This window comes from Pipra filicauda, unplaced genomic scaffold, assembly GCF_003945595.2.
Source record: "Pipra filicauda isolate LSUMZ 115617 unplaced genomic scaffold, ASM394559v2 scaffold98_size3848907_pilon, whole genome shotgun sequence".
In the NCBI taxonomy this organism is placed as follows: Eukaryota; Metazoa; Chordata; class Aves; order Passeriformes; family Pipridae; genus Pipra; species Pipra filicauda.
In genome coordinates this window covers 3,136,551-3,163,606 of record NW_024105186.1, presented here as the reverse complement: position 1 = coordinate 3,163,606, position 27,056 = coordinate 3,136,551, and the positions used below count along the sequence as shown (strand labels likewise).

The window sequence follows — 27,056 nt, the reverse complement described above, 5'->3', positions numbered from 1 at the left end:
AAGCATGATCAACCACTGATGTAGGTCACTTATAGCTCAGCTCATTTGTAGCTGCTCCTCCCTGATGTTACTACTTAAACATTTAGATTGATTAAATAAAAAGTTACAGTTCTATGATGTGAAGTAGGGGAATAATTACATTTTGATTATTAGGAAGTCAGTCACCAGTCCCATTTGCACAAATACTCAAGCTGACAGAAGGACAGAAAACTAAATGGATTCAATAACACACCATTGGAATTACATCACTTATAAAAAGTATTGGAGCTTCTATGTACGTCTTAAGTGCGGTAATATTCTCATTTTAATCACAATTATTGTTTTACATTGCAGAGATACTTAGAGGCATGTAGTCACTGGGCTATGGACTGTTGAGAGGGAATCTTTCTAAATCTCTCCTCTGTTCATGTAATGCAGAGATGTCCAACACTTCTATGGAACAAGGATCTGGACACGCATCTCAAGTGTGTGTCTGAACTACCACGTGCTGTAAACAAGACTCTCGCTCTGTCCCAGTAGTTACTGTTTTCATTCACAGCAAAACCATTTCAGTAGGTAGGCTGCATCCCATGGAACACTGCTCCTTGTTAGTCAGAGCTTTATCCTAGAATAGAAATTAAGCAGATTCAGGTCTGCATTTCACTCCTGGCTCAGCTTGCTCTCTTCACTTGGTTCCTAAGGATATCCACTGTGAAGTGTTTTAACATGCTTAGAAGAAAGTCCTTGTATTGAGGCTTAGAAAAGAGAAAGGAAGAAATCAGAGTATGCCACCAACTCTAGAGTAACTCTTCATCCTGTGAGCTACTGACCTGCTACTGAGCTGCCCAATTCCCACTTATATTGGTTCCCAGGGAATGCAAATGCATTATTTTTATGCATTCTTCATATTATAAAAAATTTTGCCCTAGAAGTTTAGAAATTTTGTGCACGTCAGTCATCATTAGTAGTTGATACTTACATTTTGGTTCTCCTTTCATTCACACTGGTGTAACTGAGGAGTGGTTTGTTTAAGAGCAGATGGAGATCAGCACATCACTACTGATTTATAGCCATGGCTCAGAGTTCATAGCAACTGTGGCTCTTTCCCAGCAGAGTTATAACAAAGAAAAGCACTATAATTCAGTCCTTGAATTCAATGCCATAGTTGACATCTAAATGTTTAAAACTGGAGGCAAGCAGTCCATAGCTGTGAGGTCTAGGGTTGCTTAGCACAAGTACAGAAGGAGAATATTGCAGGAAGAATATGAAAGGATTGAGAGTTTATTAAAACTTAGGAAGTCATTCACACTCTCTTTCTGGATTACTTGGACATGTATTTTAATACTATCTCCTTTCTAGTTCAGGTAGCATTGAGATCATGAACCAAAGTAGCAAGAAACTTCACAGTTAATGGTGACATTGTCCTTAACTCATCTGGAGCTGGAAAGGAGCCTTCATGACACAGCAGAGTACTCTAAGGACACAGCAGCAAACTCAACTGATGTTTTGGCTCTGGCAGTGTACAGCACAAGCGTAAAATAACTTAAATAACTTGGTTTCAGTTGACAGACATTACTAGTGAACAAATGCCTGAAATGGGCTATTAGGGATAGAGCTAGTTTTTGTCATCAGTTCTTTACTTACTGGTGCTATCCTGGATTTGCATTTATGTAATAATTTGACCAGGGCTAAAGAATTCTGCAAAGGCTTGGTCTGCCATTCCTTTTCCTTACCAGTGGATGGTTTTCCATGGAGTGTAGTGAATACTGGGTTAGACCCAAAACTAATTAATTTTCCAATAGCTTGTTCTAGAAGATATTTTTAGTTTATCCTGACCTAGCTGCATTGTCATTTTGTTAAGAGCACTTTGGTAAAGTAATTCAATCGGATGTACTACTACACAGAAGAATCCATAAAGCAACATCTTGCGTAACACGAGAGATGTAACAAGAGTGATCAGGTAGGAGCTGGCATTTCCATCAGCTCATCATGTGACATCCTGTACAACGTTAAACGACCATGGTTTACTAATTGAAACAATCCATCAGTGTGAAACTAAACACTTGCCAAGGACAACAACCCTTAATTCTTGCTTTTAGCTGCCTCTGGTGTAAGGGCACATCTATGGCTTGGTGAACCCTATTCCATTTTCCAAGCCTCTGCACCAGGAGGTTTGCAAAGAAGTGGCTGCCTGAAGTTCTTACCATGTGGCAAACAGCCTTTTCTTTTTTCCCAGCTCCATTCTTGGAACTGGCTGAAGTTGTCTAGAGATAGGTTTGTTGTTGTTTTCTAACAGAACTTGACCTGTTGCAGATCCCCATATGAAAAGTCACAGCAAAAAATTTAGCATGGAAAATTTGGCCTTACTCCTTTAAACAATTTGTTTAGGCCACAGTTTTCAAATCCAACTGCCCAGACTCAGCTCTCTAACATATGTCCTTTGAAACCATCTGCAAGGATATCAGAAGCAATTGTCCATGTGTTGACATGGTCTTCCTGACAGGATACACCACACATGTCGAGCAGGGCATGAGCCCCTAAGTCAGAGGCTCCCGTTCATGCTGCCATACCAATGTAGGCAATCTAAATTGATAATTTCATTAGGATCAACAGAGGGAACAACAGAGCTTGAAGTTGAGCATCTACTTGAAGTTATGCACAATATCAAACTGGTACCTTAAGTCTGCACTGAGGCCTCTTAACATAAAGCTGAGTGCCTTGGCAAGCTTATGTCCACCTTAATAATAAATCCTGCTGACACAACCCCTTTAAGAAGAACAGTAAGAACTGAAGCCTCCTTAGTGGAAGCAATCTGCTTTGTTATGTTTCAGTGCAGCCAGAATACTTGGAAGATCCTTCTATCTTATTCTGTGCTCTCTCTCATTATCAGTTTTTCCTAAAAGCAGTATGGTTCAGTCAATATTCTTTTAACTAGCTTGTTCCTTTATCTGGCTAGTCATTTTAAGAGCTATCCACTTGCCTAGGGAAGTCTGTGTGTTTTGATTTTATTTTTATTTTGAATGACTGCAGTCATCTGGCTGTTTATGTGAATGATTAAAGTCTTTAAAAGCCCTGATGAATTTTTTTACTCCCTTGCTTCCATTCTATTCCAGACTTCTGCAAACACAGACAAATGTATGTTGTTTTTAAAAGAAAGGGCTGTTAACAAACAGTAAATAAACTAAACTCAACTGGACTTCTATTAGAATGGCAGACTAATGAGCCGAGTAATTTGTGTGATATAAATAAGGAATGGCCAGAAGCAAGGGAGGCTGTAAGAAAGTCTATTGTAACACAAGACTGGGTTCACTGAAGCCTTTCAGCAGAGTGATTATTTTATAAAGAACCTTATAAGCCAAGGTCTTAGGCTTGATCCTGCTCGTACCTCTGTATTGCTGACAACAGGGTAACAGCATTAGTGGGATCTGGTTTTCTTGAGTTCCAGTAGAACTGGAGGGGACTGTGGTCTCACTGATGATCCAATATGATGCATTTGATATGTGTACATATATCAGTTTTGAAGAGCTTACTAACAGATTTTGGAGCATCACAGTATAGGAAATAAATAGGCACAGGCACTGGACACGACACTAAGGTGCAGTAATAGAAGAGCAAGACACTTTAGGGATCAGCTGTTATTTGAAAAAATGAGTGGATCTCATTCCACAGCACCAAGGCTTTTATAGAAATATTCCTCAACAGAGAAATGTTTCTATGAAATCAGCTTTCAGAACTGGTTTATGGATATCTTTAAGACAGCATCTTCCTTGCAGAAATTCTGCTAAGGTGTGGATATAGCCGGGACTTCTACTCGTATAGGCTGAGCTGAAGATGTGCTTTTAAAGAGTAATCCCTGCTATTCCCACGTGGCTCTTCCTTAGACAATATTAAACATTTTTCCCAGTATATTGGCTGCCAACAAGTGGCATAGGATATCATAACTACCTTTCCCTCCTGTCTCATACTTTCCTGACTATGATTTTTGACTGTGCTTACTTATGGCTGCGTTGAAAGAAGACAATGTAAATCAGAGAGTTTTAGTTGTTCTGTTGTTCCATTCGGTATTCAGGTTTTAAATTATTATAAGCTCATGCCTATAAAAGTGTCCTTGTTTCCATTACCTGTATTTGGCTTCCAGGCTACATACTGAAATTTATAGATATTGTGCAGCCTACAGATGCTTTATGGAAGAACTATGTCCTCCATAGGCTTTGAAACTGAGACTGTATTTGAGTGGAGATCATGTTCAGGGACCAGAAACAAAGAACAGGCTGAGCAAATGCAGTTTCTTGTGAGCATAATGGCTGGAATTTTAAAGGCATTCAAAAATGGCTGGAAGAGACTCCTGAGTTATTTCAGGCACTTCAGAGTAAATGATCATGCCCTATTTGTACAGTCTATGATGTGACAGGAACAGAGATTCATCACCTCAGTCCCGAGGTGTTGGTTGATGCCATTAATATTTATATTAGCTTTTCAGGGTGCCAGGAATCACTCAGTGCTCCTGAGAATGGTCCTCAGAGAAGGACCACTGAATGGCAAACTAGAGCCAATGTCTCTTTGGGTTTTGCATTCCCCAAAGCTGAATGTTGTGTCATCCTCTTCTACTTAGATGCTGAGTGGCACTAAGCAGTGATCTCTGCTGCACACAGGGACCGGCTTGTCCTCCTGTGACATTTCTGAGTTCTTAGAAATTACCAGACAGCTCTTGGGACCTTGCTGGGGCAAGCAAACAGACATCAACACTTTTACAAAAATGCATGTGACTGGCACTGTGCTTTAAACTGAAAAAAATCTTCTTGCCGTATCATTCAGGTATTTGTAGCAAGGATCTGAAAATGTAGCTTGAAAAATACAGATAAAGCTGATTAGTCCAGCTCATAGCACAGTATTGGTAAAGCACAAATATTTCTGACCACTTTTCTCTGGACTGGTTCAGCTTGCTTTTGATTATATTTTGAATTTGCGTCATCTTGAATTTTTCCCTGTAGCAGGTGCAGATGAGTATAAGAACTGAAGCAGAGAGCAGCAGTGTGCTGCTTGGGGAAATGGCAAGTGACTCTATAATTTACTCAGTGGTGTGTTTCTACTTATAATTATTGCTAATTCAAAAAAAATCAGTGCAAATTGCATGACAGCACTGTGTAAGACGAGTGCAGAGATAAAACATGAACACAACCCATGCCTTGTAGGCTGACAAATGAAGTGTAAAGTGCTATTGTTTGTTTACTGACTGCCTGAGCATGAGATGAACGATTATCTCTGCCTCGAGAGGTAGCCCAAGGTTTCCCGTGGTAGCAATCTTCCTGTTTGTGATTCATTTGTGCAAACAGTAGAAAGCTGAGCATGTAACTGTGAAGGCAATTACTCAATTACTTCTCTGCCCCTTAAAAATTGTGTTGCTTCTCCGTTTCCTTTTGAAACTCAGGGTTGCACCGGAGCGAGCCAGGGAGGGTGAGCCCCACTCCAACCTGGACATGACAGGGCAGGTCCAGAGTCACAGTTATGCCTGTAAAACCTCTCCACTGTGAACTGCTGCTTCCCAGCAGCAAGGTGTTTCTAATGAGCTCACATGCAGTAGGAGGAGAAGCCGGATCCACCAAGGTACACCTAGGGCTGCCGAGGTGTGGGAGCAACCTGTCGTCCCTCCCTGGAGGAGGTTGCACTTATGTTGCTGTCAGGAGACTGTTGGACAGGGTTGGTTTTAGGGTGTGACATCCTTGTTGTGCTTCCTGTGCAGAGGCTCGAGGAAGCCGCAGGGGTGAGGGTTCACCCAGCTCACACCGCAGCTGCAACGGCAGGATGTGCCTGACGTAGGTGCAGTCCTGGGCCTGCTCTGTATTCTCTATACTGGCCCAGCTAACAGCAAACTCAGTGAGGAAGCTGGTCAGGGCAGCAAAAAAATAAATAAATAAGACAGTCAGGTGTGAGCCTGATAGGTGTTTGAGTCCTCTTCCAGTGTAAGACGAGAGCAGAGCACCAGCGACTCAGGGGAGCTCCTGCCATCTTTCCCTGCTGCAAAACCATCACCTTGTGCTTGTCCCAGAGGGTCCAGCTCACAGCACCTCAACTGGGTACTTTGGGAAGCTTGTCTCCCTCCCTCTCTCTCTCTCTCTCTGTCTCTCTCTCTCTCTCCCCCCGCTATGCTGTGCAGAATCCCAAAGAGTATTTCACCTCTGAACTGCTGTGGTGTGAGGTCTCTGCAAAACCCCCTCAGCAGCACGCACCACACAGCAGCTTAAAATCCCTGCTCTTGCCAGGACGTGCCAGGTAACATTACTGTTTTCCCACACCAAGCATTTCAATGTTGTTTTGCCTTCACATGTGCTTCTTTCTTTCTGGTTTTGATCTGTACATACTTCATTCACTCCACTTCTGGCCATCTGACTGCCTACAAAGCACTACTTGTCTGCAAACCAAGCTGGAGGAGTAAACTGGAAAATCAAAAAAGCTCCCAGTGAAAATTGTGGAAAGCCTAATCTTTTTAGTGGAGTAACACAAAGATGAAGCAGTGACTAGACAGTAGTTTGTAAATATTTACGTAAATAAGATATCTGATAATAATGGACTCTGAAATCTGGGCTGCTTCTTGTTTGAAGTCATTAAGTAAATAATAGATTCTTTTTTTTTCTATCACAGACTAAAACTACCTACTTTCACCCAAAAAGTAGAATCTGCATATGGCACATACTGAGTGAAACTCCCCGGCCTGTAACAGGAGAAAGTTTAGGCTAGTACGTCTGACTGGTCTGTGAAGCTACATTATCAGCAACCACTACAATAAATGCTTTAACAGTAACTTTGTAGTTCTTTATCAGCTCTTGAAGAGAGCACTAAAAAATGAACAGTGGGAATATAATGAAAACAACACTATGATGAGACACAAAACCCTAATCTCCCAACTCACCAGGCCGGTGAAGACCCTAAAGAGAAACTGAATCACTTCTTGGTGTATGAGAAGTACCTCAGAAAAGCACCTCTGTGTAGCAGATCTGCTTACTGAGGCAAATAAAACACCAGTGACTTAAAAATCTATTCTGTCAAGTATTGTTAACTTTTGCCAGAACCATCTTTCCTGTAATGGAAGCGTTGGAAGGATGGGGACTAGTTGTCCCTCAGGAAATGCTCTGTTGGTACAGCCAACTCACAGCAATATGGACTAATTATGAACAAAAAATGCAAACAAACACAAATCATTATTTGACCATACTGGCTTTTCTCCTGGAACTCAGTTTGGGTGCTAAAATAATGTGCACCCCACTAACTTTGGTCCTGAATTTTCCTGGTTTGCCCAGTCCTTGTTTGTGTAGCCAAGGGCCTGCAGGAGCATCACTGGTGACTGATGATGATGAAAGAGGTTAATTTCCATGAATCTGTTGGAACTGATCTTTCAGATGATTGACTCTCCCTGTCCACACATCATTTCCTTCCTTTCTTCTCTCCAATTCAAACACTGTTGATCAGCTTTTGTTAAAACTGAAAAAAAAAAAAAAAAAAAAAAGAAAAGAAAAAAGATAAATTATTCTGCAGGAAATAGAGATCTTTGAGGGACTTTTTTTACACTTAACCCAGCAGCACCATTACATTGCTAGCAGAGTGGAAGTGTATACAGTACAGGCTGCTGCCTCAGCTATCTGATCTTGTATAGTACAGTCTATCTGTGTACCAATTTGTAACATGTCCAAAGCCTTGTGAAAGCATCCCCGTGTGTAGAATTACATTTGTGTCATATTTATTTAATGACATATCTGCTAATACAGCACCTGCTCAACAGAGTTGCAGACTACATTGAAATCAATCACTGTATGCAAACTGCCTTTAGCAAATGGGATAGGTTATCTGCCCAGCTTAACTATGCAAATCTGTGTGTGTTCATCTTTTTTAACACAGCTATTAATCTGGACTATGAGACTTTTTAGACACAGATTAAATGTTTTTCAGTTTCTACTGTGTTTAACTAAATGAAAATTGGTGTTCTTGCTAGAGTTGGAATGAAGCTGCTGGAAGTCAGTGGGTGTCAAGAGTCAGGGCCTCTGCATAATTAGGGAGAAAATTCAATATCCAGCCAAAGCTCTCGCTAAAGCCAGAGTTTCTTCTAAGTCTTTGTGTGCATGTCCTTGGAGATGCATTTAGAGATGTTTGAGCTTGAAAAGGCCATGTTGGGGGTACCACTTTCTGGAGGTGCCTTTCTGGGGTTCTTGTGGCTGCAATGAAGTACCATGGGCTCTGACCTGCTGTCATATTGGGGCACGTTCTGCTTGCCCTCCACATCAGATACGTCTCAGAGAGGGAAAATCCCTTTCTGCTGTGCTATGTTGACCTAAAGCCCAAGGGCCTCATCCTCATTCCATTTACATCCCTGTTGTAACTCCACTGATACTTACCTAGACTTCTTCCTGGAGGACTAGCACTCCTAAATGCCTCCAAAATACAAAAATAAACATTTGTCTCTATACATTTCAACAGAGTTTCCTTGCTTTGGAAAACTTTTTTATTTAATTTGTGTTTTTAACGCTCACTTGGAAGCTGGAAGTACTTGAGCTATAAAAGGAACTTTGTGTACTTGGTGCAGCTGAATTCATTTCCATCATGAAAAATATACTAATCATCAGCTGCAGCAATATGTCTTGAATGTTTCTGATTAAAGTGTCCCCCAGAAAGATGTTCTAAAAGTTGAGGTAACCAAAAGAAATCTGGTTGGGCTTTTCTTAAGGCACTGGTAAGAATTATAACATAAACAATGTTATATTAAATAAATATTACATTTTAATTAATGATTAGTGATTCAGTAAATAAATTCATGATTCTGTATACTATCAAAGACTGACAAGGGCTTAATTCTGGCCATCATTGAAGGGACAGCCAGAATCCTTCCATGATTAATATAATTGTCTTTTATTCATGGTTTTGGATGAAAAATACAGTGGGTATAAAAACTGACAGTGTTTCTTTAGCTTCAGAGGCAACTTTCATATTGGTGTTCATACAGGCCCTCACTGCCATAAATCAAACAAAATGGTACATCAGCTCCTTTCCATACACACTTCTTGCTTTCTGGTTAAAAGACTATTTTTCAGACCTGCCATGACAGAAATCCTTACCCACTCAAATATTGGAGAGCTTTTCTATAGCAGGAGATACCAACAGAAAAACTGTTTCTCAGCTATATGTGTGCCATCATTGTCACTATAAAGGGCACTGGCAACTGAAAAATATCTGACAAATTGACAGCTTGACAGCGTCCCGAGATGGTGAATTAATCCACCTTGGCAGAAGGCTGTTGATGAATATTTAAATAGGTTAATAGTCAACATCAGAACGCTGAAACCAAATACAGGCTGGCAGCAGAAGGGAACAGATAAATCTGATATCTAAATTATACTGTTAGTACTGTGCTTCAATCTCAGAATGAAAATTAGATCCTCAAATCTGAAATAAAAGAGTTAATACTCTTTCTTTACAGATATTTCTCTGAGTAACCGCCTTTTCTTCAAAAGAAGGTGCTTGTTTCCTTCAATTTATGTGTGCCTTCACACAGGCAAATCCCCAGTTCCTTATTCAGCTCCAAGACACACATGTTCAAATAGGAAGTTGGGTAAGTTTGAGAAAGAAAAATATATTAAGAATAAGTAAATCCTGTCTGGGTTGGTGTTGATAAATTTTGAACATATCCATGAGTGCTTCAATTTTTCTGGTCTTTTTCTCAAAACTTGATGAGAAATACTTACTTGTTTGACCACTGTAACAGACAGGCAGACAGACAGACGGGAACACATCTCTTTGGGGTGGCTTTCACAGTGGTTTTATAGACAAGATCTGTAGTCCTGAGGACACCATCAGCCCAACACCAGAGCTGGAACTGCAATAAAATGAGGAGTGAAAAAGGAACATAAAGAAGCGCTGCAATGATGTAGACGCTCTAACCTCAGCTGTTCACTGCTGTACTTTCTGGGTCACCTGCAGTATCTTTTTGGCAACATGCAGAAGGGCAAACTCAGCTGGCACTGTATACATTTACCTTGCAGAATATCATTAAAAATGTACAAGTTGGACCATGCACTTTGCCCATATCACTTTCGGGTACTTGCGGGTGGCATTTCTCCAAAGGGCTAATGCGGTTCGATAACAATTGTTTGTGCCATCTGTGGGCTCTGTAATGAATTCTTTGACTAACCCAGAATCCTGTTTGGCTCCAGAAGGGCTCCAGGGCAGCCATGCAAGTCAGGTGCACTGGAAACTATCTATTTTCTAAGGATAACTCAAATCCATGTTAATAATGAGAGCTAGTGCTGCTGAAATCCATTTTCATTGTGCAAATTGAAGACTGCTTCTCATGGGAATCTGTTCTGGGTCCAATACTGATCAGCATTTTTATTAAGTATTTGGATTAGGGAATACTGTGTTATTATATTTGCAGATGATAACAACCTGGGAGGAATTTTGAAGGAGAGAAGCCAAATTCAAAACAATCTTGGTAAAAAAGATAAATAGCTTGGGCGGTGCTAAAAAAAAACGGTCAATGAAAAAATAGGAATTACTTAAGAATAATTGCTTGAACATTAGATATAAAGTGACTGATTTGGCCTGCCAGAAAAAAAAGCATGCATTTGCCAGGAGTCAACAGTGTAATAGCTATAGGGGAAAAACACACCATATCTTGTTATGGGTTATACAAATACATGTGAGATAAATGAAATTATTTTTCCACTGCGTGCAGCACAGATAAGGCCTCAGTTAAAGTACAAGCTCTGTTTGGTACTTGTCAATTCAGAAAGGAGGTGGCCAACTGGATAAAGTCCAGATGAGAGCAACAAAAATAACCATGGATTTCATCAGAAAAACTTAAGGAAACTGGGTGTTCTGCAGGTTAAAGAAGGACTATTTTCAGATAGTACAAAGGTACTGCTCAGTATTGTTCCTCATATTTGGGCCAGGATAAGAAGCAAAAAAATTTACCTTCTGGTGAAGCAGATCTAGGTTAGAAGTTCAGAAGAATGTAATGCTTTGGGGAATATTGAGCGTTTGTAATTGATTTTTAGGAGCAGCTGGATGACCAGGATTGGCTGGTGCAGCAGGCCTTGGGCAGCAGTGTGGAGCTGGAAAACTGCTGCCCATTTTATTTTCTAGAAAACAGTTGCTTAACTCACAACTGATGTCAGTGATACTGAAGTATTTGAATATATTTTTTTGTGGAAGAAGCAAAACTGGGGATAAGCAAAACAGAAGGAAATATATTAACTTAAAAAACATGAAATGCTGTTTTGCTTGCAATGGCTCGTCATCAAATAACATAAATACTATATGCTGAGCTGTTCTCTTACATTTTAGCAGGTATGGTAGTACCTGCCAAGGAACCTGTAAATTATCCAGTGGCTAGTAAATTCATCAGTCAAGAAACTTTACTATTAACTATAATCTCATATTAGATTTGAAGTCTTCATATAATTAATACAAGCAATCATGTCACTACCACTATCATTGTGATGCTTATATCCCTGGTTGTGAAAGAAGCATGAGTTGTGTAGAATGCAATAGCAGTAATTAAACTGATCAATGTAACTGGAAAAGAAGACAGACACCTGAGATCTTATTTCCATTGACAGGCACTAAGGTTTGGACTGCATGTGTTCTTTTAGCCTCTGACCAGATAATATTGCCAATTGTGTCACTAAAGGTTAGTTATGCAAGGCAAAACTTAGGTAATCTGTGTGGATAACACACACAAAAAAATTACCATAAATATAAATTTCAATTTGTAAATACATTTACAGTGATTGTGTTGGGTTTTGTCCAGATATATTTTAACAAGTAGGTTCATGGGAAGTATGATAATAAAAAAAATAAAATAAAATTGGAGAATATTTGTAGGTCTCATTCACCAATTTATAAATGTGCATTTTCTCTGCTTAAGAATGATTTCTCTTTTAGCAAGTAAGAAGTAGAAGGAATAATATGTCAAATGTGAAATAGCTCATTCTTTCAGCACTTCCCAAGAATAACTTCAGTAAGATCTACAGAGGAGGGATAAATCTCCAGTGGCCTAGCATTGTTCCCACTCAATTCAATGAAAAGCCTGCTATTTATTTCAGCTGGACGATCTCACAGCTATTTTAGCAATTAGGTTCACATAAAGAATTAATTACATAAAATTATAAGCAATTTGTAGACAAATACAAAGAAATTAAATTAACTGGATAAATTATATGCTATGAACCACTCAGCTGTAATAGTTATCTTTTGCTAATGTGCACCCTTAGAAATATTCCAAGTAAAAGATACAGTTCAATAAAAGTGATTTGGAAAAAAAAATTATAATTGTCATAAGATTTTTTAATTGATATGGGGATTACCTTAAAAAGTTTTTGATGAATTTGTTAAGCCAGTAAATTCCAAAACATCTCCTGGAAATGTATCACAAAACAAAATCACTAGCACTCCCTCCCTTGTTTTTCTGAGCCTAGCATTTAAATCTGCACTGGATACTGTCCCTCCTGGCCATTTTTCATGGAGCCTGTGAAACAATTTCATATTATACCAGTGGCACAAATCCTAGAGTAAAATCAGAAACAGGGTTAGGTTGCCCACAGGGAATTTAGTGTTCCAAAGCTAGAACTGATTTATTACCAACTGGTTTGTTAATAGCTGTCTTTGATATCTTCTGGCTACTTTGAATTATGCATTGTTGACATACCCTCGGCCAACTTCTACTGATATTAATAAAAAAGTGAAAACAATAGACATTCAACTAAAGACAGAGTAAAAAATATTTAAAGACCTCTAGGTTTCTTCCAATAGGTGCTTCAGCAGGGTGAGGCTGAACATCTTACAGCAATAGCATCAGTAAAGGACCTTTGCTGTGATCAAATATACAGTACAGGAAGCTGGTAGAAGGCTTCTCATTCCATTAGAACCATTACCAACTAAAAATATATGCTTTCAGAACAAGACAGGAGATTGGGAAACAAAAAATAAAAATATGCGAGGAAATCACAAAATATGGGAGATTTATAGATTTACAGCTGCAGCAGGCCTAGATGGAGAAAGTGAGACAGCAGAAAAGGGATTAGGATTAGGATTGCTTATGCACTTATATAACGTTTGTTCTAAATTTGATTACAGTACTCAGTAAAATGAGAACTCAGTATTCATCATGCACAGCAAAAAACTTCACGTCAGCATCATCATTTACATTTGCAAAAATAATTACGAATCATTTGTAAAATGCTTCAATTATGTTAATCGTGCAATGTTTTGCTACACTTTGAAGACATAAAGCATTGTAGGAACTTCAGACAGAGCAGCCATATGTTTGTTTGTCTCATATGGCTGCAGGAACATCATCTGTCATGTTCACAGCTACTTTTTTTTTGTCTGCAGAGACCACAGACATCCCTGCATGGTAGATTATCGCACCCTACTTCTAGAATAGTAGGCCACAAAGGGATTTTTAAAAAATAATAAATATACACACGCACATTCTCAGATTTTGAGTATCCAGCTTCAGATTTATAAAGCTTGAGTTTAAGTGCTAAATACTTCCTATGGTTTTATTCATTCTATAATGAAGTTTGACTCTGTAATTATAGACAGGTTTTCAAAACCCTGAGCCTACATGACTTTTCTTGAAGCTTAGCCAGAAGTGAAATGGGAAGCTGTTTTGGAATCAGTGGTACCATGATTTCTCATTAGACTTTACATATACTCTGCCTATATGATACACAATTTGTCCTGTTGTCAGGAACTGCTTGGAGCCAGCACAGCATTGCTGGTGGACACACCTACACAGGAGATTTGCCTGGATATAAGGAGTGGGTTATAAACTCACATGTTAACATGTGGTTTAGGTAGGAAGGATGGTGGTTAAAGAAAAGCAGGTGGAAAGATAGGTCTCATCATAAATACCAGCCAGAGATGTGATTAATCTACAATTTCTGAAGTGCCAAAACTTTACTCTAAACATTGTGTTGGAAGGAAGAAGTGTTTTTGCCAGTTTATTCTGTTTGGTAAATGCTTTTGCTTAACCCTTTTGCTGTATAAAATGCATCTCTGTTAGCAAAAATTGCTTTTACAGCTATACTAATGAACAGCCTCACCAGTGTTGAGTAAGTGCAAGCTAATGATTTTGTCTTGATCGGTAAGACCTTCTCCTTCCCGCTGGTACATCTGAAACCTGTGCTCATGGCCAACATTGGCAAAGATTTTCTACTTTGTCCTTTACAGCCCAAGGTGGCTGTATCAGTTTTAGATGAGGCACTGAAATTTTCTTCACCTCTCCAAAGTGTCTGTCTTGCCCCTCAAAACTGTCTCTGCCTTGTTTCTCGAGGCATTTGTGTAACCCAGACAGGCCAAAGTCATGTCCACCAGTTCAATCTCTCACACTATTGAAAAAGGGGCAAACTCACTGATATTGGGTAATACCCAGCACTTAACACTGATGCACATATTTAAATGGTGGGGACTATTTGCTTCCCAATTTAGGAGTGCTACATTAAGGCTCTCCTAAATTCTTTTGCCTTTACTAGTGAGGGAGGAGCCTTGAAAAGGAGCTCATGTAATCACAGCGGGTTGCTGCTCGGAGAGGTAAGATCATCTGCACCCAGGTTGGGTTTTCAGCGTTCAAGCTGGCTACAACCCAGCCAACAGCACAGCAAGGAACACCTCCAGGAATATCTACCTCATAACTGGAGTGCAGTATAGGGACATGTCAGCTGGCTTTATATGAGCTAGCTCAAATACTAAAAAGCTGAAGCCTGGAAAGATAAAAAATATGTTACATTATGTTATTTATGACAAGCTTACTTCATAACTAAATCCCACAGAGATTTACGTGACTTGTAAAGTCTGAACCAGAAGGCTCTCTCAGAAGCTCTCTATCCAATTCAGCACTTTGTCCTCCAAGACGCGGGATACTGAGGTTCTACATGAGGGTGTTTGAAATCCTACCTCCCACTACCTGGAGAATATTCCATATCGTAGATGTTACACTATTTCGGAATAAGCTTATTAAGCCAAGAGAGAGTGTACAGCCATGAACAGAATTCCTGTGTTCCTTTCCCACAAAGTTCTCAAACTCCATTCCAAAGGAACATATCCAGGTGTGTAACTGTTTGTATTACAGTTGTCATGGTAGTGTCCTAGGAGACCAGTGTCAAGGGACCTAGATGCTAGTCCCTGTGTTTATTCTCCAGGATTGAATCTTTCTTTATGCACTCCATGGTCTTAAACGAGGTGAAAGCAGGAAAAAAAAACTCCCCATAAATCCCATATATTATGAGTGTTTATTAAGAAATCCCGACATTGATTTGCATCCTTTTCTGTCTGGTACTTTTTCTAAGATTAACCATGAAGGGATGTGTGAATGTCAATAATCACTTGGGCTTATAACTTAGAAAAGGAAATTGTTATAACAGGATGAGGATAAGAATGAATTAGTTGAAAAAGTGTATTTTTATAAATCATTAAATAAAGTCTGGGGAAAAAAAATCACATTTTATAAGGATATCCAAGTTTAAAACATAGAAAACCTATGTCAATGTCCAGGATATAATAACAATTAACTGATTATCTTAACGCATTTCCTCACTAAACTTTCGTTTTGCACTTTCCATCAAGACAGGACCATTGGAGACATTCCAAACTTTATGAGCTGTGGATTCAAAAATTCATCTCTTCCCTTAAAAAAAACAGAAGAAAGGAAAAAAGGGGCATGAGCAAACAGGGGTTTATTCTTCATCCTGGTCATGCTCAGCTTTATGAAGATAAGGGATGGCTTTTCAAGATTTCCTCTTTTGTCTAATCATGGGCAGTTTCCCTGGGGAAAAAGAAAACAAAACAGTTCTAGAGAAAGCCACAAGCCAAACATTGTGGCCTACAGGTAACACATAATTAAAAAGTTAACAGTGGGGCTGAAAGGGAAGACGAACTATTATGTTTTCCACAGCTTGCTGTTATCCTGGGGCCTTGCAAAATGGGTTGCACTGATCTTGACTTGCATTTAGCAGGCCAGGCTATTCCACACTGCCAGGAGATGAGGTAAGTGTAGAGCATCTTTTCATGCAGTGTGGTGCAGTGCAAAGTCTTGTGTGTGTGTGAAGGGGACTGACGGGTTTGACCTTCTGTGTGCCCCATGGAGCCCCTCACCTGGCACTCCGGGATCCAGCTCTATTGGGCTGAATGTGTTGGGTAGAAGTTGAAGCTCTACACTGCAAACAAAGCTCTCAAGTGAGAAGAAAAAAACAGTAACGGAAAGGTGAGGTTTTACATCAGGATCCAGGTTTTAGCAATTGAGAGAAAGGGTAAGAAGAAATAACAAAATAATGCATTATTGTGGAGATCCAGTAAGTGTCTTGGAAATGTCACCTTGTGCATCCTGCAATTTAATCTGATCCTATTTCTTGCAGGGCACAAAAAAAGGAGTGACAAACTGCACACAAGGTTTTCCTTTAAAAAGTTCAGTTCATTTTCTAATGCTTTTACTTTTTCCCTGAAGACTGGTTGCTCTAGGTAAGAATTCCCATGTGTCTTTAGATGAAGGGCCTTGTGACTGAAAATCAGCCACTTATTATCTATATATAATGCTTCAGCCAGTAAATGAATGCTTGTGGAAAGATGCCTTGAAGAAACCCTGTGTCTCTCACGCAGCTTTTTGTCTCTATGGATTAGAAAGAAAACAGGCATTTTTATAGTACACATTTTTAATTAGCACCATAGTTATGTAAGTAAATAATGAGTAGATTAAAATACTCATTTAAAGAAATTACATTTAATTAAAACCAAAATAATGACTGAGATGAATTCTCCATCAGGAAGACAGTGTACTGTAAGGAGTATTGCTGCTCTTTGCTGCACAAACCTCCATCCCTGCTCCGCACCTCTTAGGCTTTGCTGTTTTTCTGTTTAGCCCCAAAGGACAGAGGTGTTTTTCAGCTGCAGCACAAGACCTGGGCTGCCCCAATGTCAGAGCACCAGAGCACACCATCCCCTTTGATATCAGGTGCCCCATTTGCACTGCAGCAGTAACCTGGGAACCTGGGATGGGGCTGGTTCACCGAGGGATGTGACAGGTGAAAGGGTTCAGCTACCAAGCACTTCAGAGTTTCAAAGGCAGAAATGCTGGGGGCAGCTCACCCTCTGGCATCAGTGCTGCACTTCCATCTCATCTCATCTTGTACTAAATGTGGTCACACAGCATGACAGCACTTCACCAGCTCCTGCTGAAGAATAGCCCCAAAACACCGTTCAAGAATAATGGAAATGCGTGAATGTCTTGCACAGGAACAAGCTCGGGGAGTGACATCAGCACCCCCAATGTCAATTTGACGGTTGCGTGTTCAGGCAATGATTCTGTGGTTACCGATGCTTAATTTTACAAACCCAAAAGTAGCACCATTCATTACATAAGAATTACTCATGCACATCTAATTAAAAGCTTGCTGAACCTAACATTTAAGTGTGTGTTTTTATGTTTGTGTACGCATTTTTGTATCAGAAAACATTTATATCCTGATCTTGCTAAACAAACATTTGAAATCATTGCTCTCATAGATACTTAACTGGGAAGATTGGAGTCTCATTAAGAGAGCCTTAGTGATGGGTTAAACCTAATCTTCATATCAGAAGGTGACTTTTTCTTCAGCAGTTGCTTTTTTTTTTCTGTATAAGCCAGCTGTGTGAATGCAGGTGAGACTTCAGGGCAGTATTTTAAAGTGGGATCTCTGATGTGAGAATCTTAATTCTTAATACAGTTGACCTTTGATTTGAGAAGTGCTGGAGTGTTACTGTCTAATCAATATCTGGCTTGAATGCTCTGCTTCAATTTTCTCCTCCGAAAACTATTTGTCTCTCAAGGGTGAGATGAAACTTCATAAATGTCTAGTGTGAGCTTTTAGACAATTTAAAAGGTGCAAGGTTCTACTGGGCAGGATGCTTGGAAAGGATGTTATTCTGGTGGAAATTTGCTGCTGCAAATTTCTTGCATGCAGCAAAATAATATCATCCTATCAATATACTTTCATTCACTAAGATACATACTTCTTAAAGGTAAAAATACGAACTGCAGGGTTCAAATCACTTGCCAATTGCTTCCAAGTTTTGTCTGGTGAAACAGTATCATTACAGCAATGTGGAACAGAAAGCGCAAAGCAGCTTATGTAACACAACTGCAAGCCATGGAAACAGAGCCTTGCAGAAAGTGCAACTCATACTTGAATTGGAGAGGGACAGACAAATATACTTGCACTTCAGAGAAAAGGCATACAAATTTTAGTGTAGTGGTCAGGACCCTGTTCTACATCTGATGATAAAGAAGGAGCATGAATATTGAGTGTATCAGTTAAGCTTCTGGCTTAAGGCCACTCTCCAGGCAACGTGCCATAGCTATGAAATCACTGTTATTTTCGACTTCACATTAGATGAATAGGGTAGTGCAAGCTGTTTGAAACTCAGCTTTGATGTATTTAAATGTTTTTAAATAATGCCTAGCATTTGATACAGAGTTTTGTTAACATGAGCTTTCCAAAGTGCCTGATAAAAATAGTTTTATTCCCCTCTGTTTTAATGTTATTTTTCTAATTAAATGCAGATGCTTAAACCATCAGCACTCAGCACAAGATTTAGTTGTTCAGACATTATATCATCTATTTTAATCCTGAATTATGTTCTAAATTTTTAACTGAACACTAACCACTATGGCAGATACAATTATGACTCGTTGCTGTATATCATAATTCCCTGGGAACAAATGGGAACAACAGGAACAGTACTCTTCACACACAAAACCACTTCCCTTTAAGTCAGTGTCAAAGTCGTCATGGGCTTCACTGAGAACTACATTTGGTCACAAATGCTCAGGTCTTTACTGCTTAAAATAATCTCCTTTGGCTCTTAGTCACACAGGCCCAAAAGCTGCAGACTAGTATCGTTGTGTTGCAAGTGTTTGGTGCTGAACAGAGTTTTGTTTTCTTAAGCAGCAGCTGTTTTCAGAGCAAAATCACAGAATCACAGAATTGTGATCATCTAATCCAACCCCCCTGGCCAAGGCAGAATCACCCGGAGGTGACACACGAACACATCCAGCTGGGAAGACCTCTGCCAGTGGAAGATTTCAAAGAAATCACTGCCCGACAACACGTTTCAACACCCAATTTTAACCAAGCAGCAGTTCATGACAACTCTGCCAGCAGCAGGGAGAGAGCAGGGCGCCAGATCCTCCCAGCACCTGTTCCTTGCCTTGGGATACCCAGACACTGTGCACTTGTGTTTAACTTCAAACCAGCGGCTATTTAGCCTCTTTATTCCAACACGTGCACGCTTTGCATTTTTTACAAGAAAGCAAAGAGATAAAACAATCAAGTTGCGAAGCAGCTTCACTTCGGTAGAAAAGGGGAGTCTCAGGCGCTGAGGCTCTGCCTGAGGGCGCCGAGCCCTGACAGGGAGGTGGGATTTCGCCCAAATCCCTGCAGGAGGCTGCTGGAACTCGGGTCACTCGGGCCCACGCACCGCCCTTGCAACCCAGAAGCGGCACCTCGGGGCAGTGAAGCGATGGAGACCACCCGCAGCCCGGGGCGGACCACCACTGCCGCCCTGCACCCTCCGTGCCACCCCTCACCCCGGCCCCTCTCCCCGCCTCCCCCGCCCCGACACGTCACTTCCCGGGGCGGCCGCAGCGCCGGGACCGCCGGCTCTGAGCGGCCGCGCTGAGATGGCGGCGGCGGCGGGGCGGTGGCAGCGGCGGCTCCTCGGGGCCGCGCCGGCGGGGCTGTGCCGCTCCTGACTCGGCCCCGCGCCATGGGGAGCAGCCGCGGCGGGCGGCTCGCCTGAGGCGGCGGCGACAGCGGAGGGCGCGGCAGTGCCGAGGGAGCCCCGCCGCGGGGGCCGCGACCCGCTTCGCCGGGGATGCTGCGCTGGGTCCGGCAGCAGCTGGTAGGTGCCTCCCCCCCCGAGCCCCCCGCACTCCCCGGCCCGGCGGAGCCCCAGCTCGGCCGCGGGCCGCGGGGTCGGGGGGCAGCGTGAGAGCAGGGCCGGGGTGCGGGAGAGGGGGGAAGCCTTCCCCCCGCAAGGGCTGCACTTGCATCGTTATTGTCATTTTTAAAAACATTACTTTTATATTTTTATTTTTATAGGAGGTTTTGCGGTGTTTGTTTGTTTTTTGATTTTTTTTTTCTGTTTCCTTTTCTCGAGCCCCCTCTTGTCACAGGGGACAGCGCGTTCCCCTTACCTGTGCCCCTCTCGTTGGGAAGGGCTCCCCAAAACTTCCCAGAGGAATGACGGTGCCTTTATTCCCTGGGCCGGCACTTCAGAGATTCGCAGCTTCTTCCTCCTTCCCGTTGCGAAATCTTTTCAAGGCTCTTTAACCCGACGTGCTTTCATCTCGTTTATTTCCCGGTCCCTGAGAGCTTTGCAGCCGCTCTGTGCGTGCAAAGGCTTTGGAAGTGACGAGAAATGGAAAGAAAACGTCCGTGAAATGCGTTTGGCGACGAGAAGCACTTGGAAAAGGCAGCGGTGAGGGTGCCTGTCCCCCCCCACAGGCACTACTTGCTGTGCAGTGTTAGAGCGAGCGAAGGAAACCAGGCGGCCGAGGCTGTGCTGCTTTAGCAGGGAAATACATCGAGTTTGACTATTTTCATTTGAAGTGTTGGCCGGTTTCCTGCCACGTCCAGCATTGTTCCTCTTGCGTTTTCTCTAAAAGAGAAATTCTTTCGAAGTAATATATTTGTAAAATAACTTTTTCCACTCACTGCCATTACCTTGCATCGCAGATGTTGCCCAGGTTAGTACGAGAGCTTACATTAGTTAGGGTTTTAGATTTTAATGGTTAAAGCTTCTGTCCCACTCATGATTTGTTTAAGTTCTTGCATCACTTTTTACAAAAAAAAAAAAAAAAGAATAAAAATTTTTGTTTTCTTTTTTTCCCTGTTTCTTCCCTGACCTCATTTCCCATGGCCCATAGATTTTCCCAGTTCTGTGTCTGAAGCACAGAGCTTGTGGTGATGGTCTGAGTGCCAGCTTGACAGTGCTCACTAGTTTGGTCCAATACCAAGAGTTACTGACCTGGAAATTAATTGCTCTGTTTGAGCTCTGACTGTACTCTTCTGTTACAGTCATACACACGGTTTTTAGAAGAAAGCTTGCTTGGTGTAACATAGCTGTCATTTTTTCCACTTGAAGGTGGCTTGAGGTTTGTGTTTGTGGTTTTCAAAGCAGCGTTATGCAGTCTTCTGTAGAGTTTAGATTAGAACTGTATCAGTGCTAGCAATTCATGTATCAAACATGGTTGCTTTTCTCCCAGGGAGTACACTGACCAGCTTTCCAGAAATCTGTTTGCCCGTAATCGAAAGTAAAAGCCTCGTGTAATAAGATGAGCAATAAACCTGGCACTAGGAGGTTTTTGTGCTTTTAAAGGAGACTGATGGGAAAATGACTGTTTGAAGCTTGCACTAGTTTTGACAGGGAAGGATTAGTGTAGTAGAAAAACAGGATAATAAAAGGTCAAGTGTCTTGAACAGACATTTAAATATGGTACTAAGGGGGAAAAAATTACTGCAGTGATACATGTTTTGTGTTTTTTGTAGATGTCACTGATGTTAATGGCTTGGTTGTTTCATAGCTCATAAGGATGAAAAATGGCCTAAAAATGACCTGCATTTTAGTTCCTAAGGCCACTCAGACAATTCATTCCTCTGTGTAATGGTTTAACATAGAGCCCACCATGCATTTGGTTCTTCTCGTGGCTGTGATGTTTAGGTTCTGAAAAAATGTCAGAGGGCCAAGAACATGGGGAAAAATGCTGACAAAATAACCAGAGTGAGTGAGAAGAGTGGGGTGACAGAAATATCTGAATCAAAGGGTGCCAAAGTTTGTGTCTGATAGAAGAGAAGAATGTGTGGGCTTGGATACCTTTAGAGCATGCATTTGTACCTGTGCTTGATGTGGCAATGGGCTTTAAAAAAAGTGTTCTCATCCATACAGGAGGGTTGAACCAGGCAAATATGTGGGAGTGATGTAAGTGGGATGTTGTAGTAATACAAAAGAAAAACGTTGGTGTGCAGAAATGCTCAAAAAGTAGTAAGAGATTAGGGGAAGGGGGAGGGACTGATGCTTTGCTGAAGGTGCTTTTAGGTAGTTATTAAGTACTCTCTATATGAAACCAGTGAGTTGTTTTGCAACTTCTTATTCGTTTAGGAGAACAGTATTTAATATACTAAGTGTCCTGAGTGTATATGGTCTTCAGAACTCGCATTTTCAAGAGTTGTAAAAGGGACATGGAAAATTAAACAGGTGATCTTAAAGTAATGAGAAGACCTGGTATGGAGTTCAGATTATTTCAGCTAAGTTTTTTAAGTGGTGATTTTTAAGTGATATATTAAGTGATTTTGCTGTGCTTTAGTCTGTGAAGACCTATGCATGCCTGTAGACGTACAGAAAGGGATGCCCAGTCCTCTGAAAAGGGGAGACATGCTGAGAATGTAAGACTTCCTTCATCTTTGTAATGGTCTTACAAATCCTTAACAGTTTTCTAACTGAGGTGTTACATATTTTTTTCAGTGATTTGTTGTATATCAGGAATTGAATGACAGTAATTCTCTTGCTCAGTCTTCAGTGCCTGTGTGACACGAATTGTCAGGTTGTTTGGTATCTTGGCCCTCAGTCTGTTTTTTTGTTTAGGAAGAATTCACACCACTCTACAGAGACAGTTTATCAGTTTTTCTTCATCTGTTGCTGTCCCATTTAAATAGACTGTATAGTAATTCATTAACTTTCTAGTTAATATTAAAAAGATATAATTATCTAGTTAATAGTTGGATGTACTTAAGTTTTAGTAATGCAAAATGTAGAGAAAAGTGGAGTTACAATTCATGGCTTTGAGTAAAATACCCTGAGGTACTTCAAAGACAAGCTTTGCACAGGAAAGATGCTTGAGTTCCAACTCTTGTTACCTTGAGATCTCAGAAAGGCAGGGGGCATGTGAAAATGCTGAGGGTTGCATAAAGCCACAGGCACAGCCAACTCTGCTTGAAAAAAGCAACTGGATAAACAACAGTTGATAGGAAGCATCACTAATATTCAGGAATAGCACAGTACGTTTTATTTGCATTTCCAGCTGTGATGGGTTAGATGACATAGCTGATCTGTGTACGGCAGAGGGGTGTTGTGGCTCCCCCGCTCGAGTTTGTGCACCACCAACACAAAACGAGAGTACAACATGTCATTTGTAAAGCTCGGTGACTTTCTGTTCCACTTCTAGTTCTGTGGGTTTGTGGCAGTGTTTGGACTGTGCTGGGGTCCTGGTGGTGCACATGGAGTGTAGGAGCTGTTGCAGTGGTATTGACAGAAAATAATGATACCTTCAGTTGTCTGGTGAAGTGGTATCCAAAAATTGTTGTAGAATACTTTTGTATGTGTGATTTTAGCTGTATAATTTTGAACTATTAGTCCTGTCATGTGAAGAAGGGTCTCTGGTTTATCCTTCTAGTTGCTATTATGAGGAGTTTGAGCCTTTTGATCTGTTATCTGTCATCTCAATGATGTACAAAAGATATTGCATGGAGAAAACCTAAGAGCTGCCTGCCTGGTCCCTCTTCTATAAATGACAAGTTCAAGACAAGCAAAGTTGAGCTGTATTTGACAGAGGATCTTTACAATTTAAGAACCTCAGTGCTGCTGTGCACTGACAGCAACTTTTACGTGAGGTATACGGGCAAATGCAGCTTTACTATTTAGCTGTAAGTCAAAAATAAAAAATATAGATTAACCAGAAAACCTAATTACCAGACTAAATTTTATTTCTTGGTTATAGGAAGGCTCAGACTGGGAGGAAAGTTTAGAGTTCGTCTAGTCCAAAAGTTCTACATAGCCTGCACTGAGGGGTGATCATAGAGAATGTTTTTGACTGTTTTGTTTTGGTAATCTCTGTCACATCCCTTTTGCTTCCAGATGTTGGTATCTGTTAAGATGTTCTGAGAGAACAGATGGTATTTTGAGATAACTTGCAGTTATTGGCATTGTGAGCAAGGTGGACAGCATTTGATCTCATTGTTTGCCCTGGCATGTGTTTATTATTTTCACTTAATCATTTTGTTGAATTAATTGAATCAATACAGTTAACCCCCCCCCCAAAAAAAGTAATTCCCTGTATTTTTTGAATGCTGAAAGTAGTTTAAACTAATCTAATGACTGAGAATCTAGCTTCTGAAATCACCTTGCTTTTCTGGAGTATCGTTTTCCCCCTCTTATTTGTCATTGAAGCCTCTTAGCCTTTTTGACTAAAATTAAGTGGGTGTTTGTTATTGTATACTATAAAAATAAATACATATTTTCTCAGAAGAGTTCCCATGGTTCAGAGTGCCCAGCTAATACCTTCTGAATTGTCACTGCAGGATCAGCGAGGTGCGTGTTAGAACAGGCCAAAGGTGGCATTGCCTTGGTAGAGCAGCTTGAGAGTTGGGGGTTGGTGACTCCCCTCATGTCAGGAGAAAATGTGGCCTGTTTTTTTTTCTGCTAGAGATATTCTTTGATCTGCTGGACTAGTCCTCCCATTGTGTTTGGGTCTTCTACCCTTATTTTCTTTCTGTATTCTGCGACTGCTGAAGGCTAATGCATTCTCAGCACAGTGTGTTCCAAAGCGTGCAGAACCCGGCCCTGCCTTCAGCCAGCTGTGTGTTCCCAATGGAGACATCCACTCTGTCCTGTGTGGGATTTTTTAAGTATTACCTCGTAAAAAATTAAACCCTAAATTTAAAAATTGCCTACCCAAACTTAATCAAAGCAGTCATGACACTGTGTCTTTCAAAGACTGTTTTAAAAATAGGAAGATCAGCGTTGTCCGACGTGCTGCCTTGCTGTGAGACTTGGATTTCTTTTTTTTAAGCAGCAGATTTTTTGTTGTACCAAATTTCCACTTGTCACTCAATAATATGACTGTTTAATTGACTATATGATATTCCTGCACTAACAGGTCCTCTTCCCTCACTAACTACCATCTATTTATGTTTTATGTGAGTAGGGGAGAAAAATATTATTTTGTTGACAAAGAGCAAAAACTTCTTGTGTTCTAGTCAGCAGGTAGTATTTGGTAGTATTTGGGGGGGTGGTTCAGGGTGAATGCCTCTTCTTAGTGTTAAGAGATTGCTTATGACCTCTCACCAGAAGGTAAAATTCATAATCTAAGTCAAGTAAATATGTGCTAAATTTAATAACATTCAGCATGTGTTTTGAATATCACTGGTATTTGTTTTTCTAGTTTTAAATGGATTGACTGACTTCATTAAAACTGACATTTGCTTTCTTCGGGATGGAGAGATAGGAGTTATAAAAGAAAACTATAATAAAACATTTAAATTTCATTGAAAGCCTCATGACTTGTGCCTTTCATTGGTGGTCTCTTTATTGTACTTTAATGCCCTCAGTAGTTACAACTCGTTTCTAAACTATTTCACCAGGGAAAAGGTATCTACATTATACCTCTCCAAAAAGTCCTCTAATTTCTAGCACAAAATCTGTTTGTTAAGCCAGCAGATAAGAACTGCAGCAAGATAGATCTGACAAAGTGCCTCTGTAAATGCAAGGTCATATCTTTCAGCAAAACACAGGTGACATATTTGCAGCTAGACTTTTTTTTAACCTTACTTTTTTTTTTACAAACCTCTTTTCAGCTGCTGTTGAAAAAACCACTTAGCAATAGTACGGGCCATGATAGAAAAGATAGAAAGTGGGACTGACAGCTACACTGTGATTTGAAAAACAAACCCCTGCAATTCCTTGGCCTCCCACATGCAGTGACTTAAGAGGATTTTTTTCCTTGTTTACTTTGAGCAAAAATAAGCATGGGAAAGGAAAACTTTACTGTAAATGGGAAGGAGAGATAATGATGTAGACAAAAGGCAAGCTGGCTGTTTTCATCCTGAAATACTTTACCAGGGGAAGAAGTTTCAAATGGTTTAAACAAAAAAAAAATCTTGTTATATGTTGCTGCATTTTGTTACTCCTTTGCACATTTTTGTGCTTAGTTTATGGGTGGCTGTGCTAGTTTTTTCAGATATTTTACATATCTGTTTGGAAGGGGAATCGCAACAAAACAGAAAGGATGCTTAAGATTTAGTAGGCTTTAAGGATAAACTAGTTTGTACACTTGTCTGAAAGCAGGACATTAAACTGATACTTAGGTCATAAATCATATTTGAAATGGAATTAAAACTTAAAGTGCTATTCAATGGATGGAGCAGACTCACAACTGTAGTGTTTTTACAGATCAGGCTTTATCCGAGCGTGTTAAAAGGAAGAGCTAGACAGTCCTAGCTATGAACGAAATTCTCTTCCTGTGAAATTTATTGAGCAGCAACTGTCAGCAATTGTCAGTGTAATTTTGGCACACATTTTGAAAAAGCCGTAAGATTTATTATCTTGGGGTGATTCTGGGGGAAGAGATATTTGGAAAGGTTTTTTTTTTCCCCATGCTGAAGGAAAATGTGAATTAGACTTGCGGTGCCGGAGCTGATTGACGTAAGTAGCTATTGCTGCTAGAACCAATCCAGATATTGAAAATGGTGATTTTCAGTATTCTTATGGGATAGTGGTCGTATTAGTAGCCCAGAACAGGAGCCCTTCATGCTTGTGTAAAATACTTTTACAAATGACTCTTCAAAGCAGTGAGTAAACAGCATTTCATTTTAAGATACTGGTGCATATAGGATGCAAATGTGTGAAGGAATGTATGATTCTTCTGTATGTGTCCTGTCATGGACTTGACAAATGTAATGTTTTTATGGTGAAATTGTTATCTACAAAATTGGAGCTGCTTTCTAGTTTTAAGTGAAAGTTCATAACCTGTCACAGATTGGAATGCCTTATTAAATATTGAACATCTGCTATAACCTTACTTAAATGAATACAGGGAATGTGCAGAAAGGATACAGTTAGGGTGTGGGATTTTTTGTTACTTTTTTCTGAGATACCATGGTTATTCAAGGTAGATGGAGGATTTGTATGTTAAATGTTTCATTTACTGCATTGGTTCTGTATTTCTTAGGTGTGACCTGTTTAGTAGCTGCTATTTCTGTCTGATTGATTACTGCAGAATTGTG

The 27,056-nt window shown here is 40.4% G+C and overlaps 1 protein-coding gene and 1 long non-coding RNA gene across 11 annotated transcripts in view; one reads left to right on the top strand and one right to left on the bottom strand.

The window, feature by feature from the left end:
- Nucleotides 1–7,175: 7,175 nt before the first annotated feature.
- Nucleotides 7,176–20,535, bottom strand: LOC113983588. The gene is made up of 3 exons (XR_003539143.2): nucleotides 20,195–20,535; nucleotides 9,708–9,838; nucleotides 7,176–7,455 (listed from the first exon to the last, which is right to left on the bottom strand). It is a non-coding gene; the product is annotated as an uncharacterized LOC113983588 (long non-coding RNA).
- Nucleotides 19,680–27,056, top strand: part of ATP11B (ATPase phospholipid transporting 11B (putative)) — a 65,652-nt gene continuing 58,275 nt past the window's right edge. For all 10 annotated transcript variants that reach the window (XM_027712863.2, XM_027712862.2, XM_027712857.2 and 7 more), the window contains exon 1: nucleotides 19,680–19,899. In XM_027712863.2, coding sequence (XP_027568664.1) covers nucleotides 19,873–19,899 — 27 coding nt within the window. In that variant the 5' untranslated portion in view covers nucleotides 19,680–19,872. The remainder of the gene's footprint in view (nucleotides 19,900–27,056) is intronic.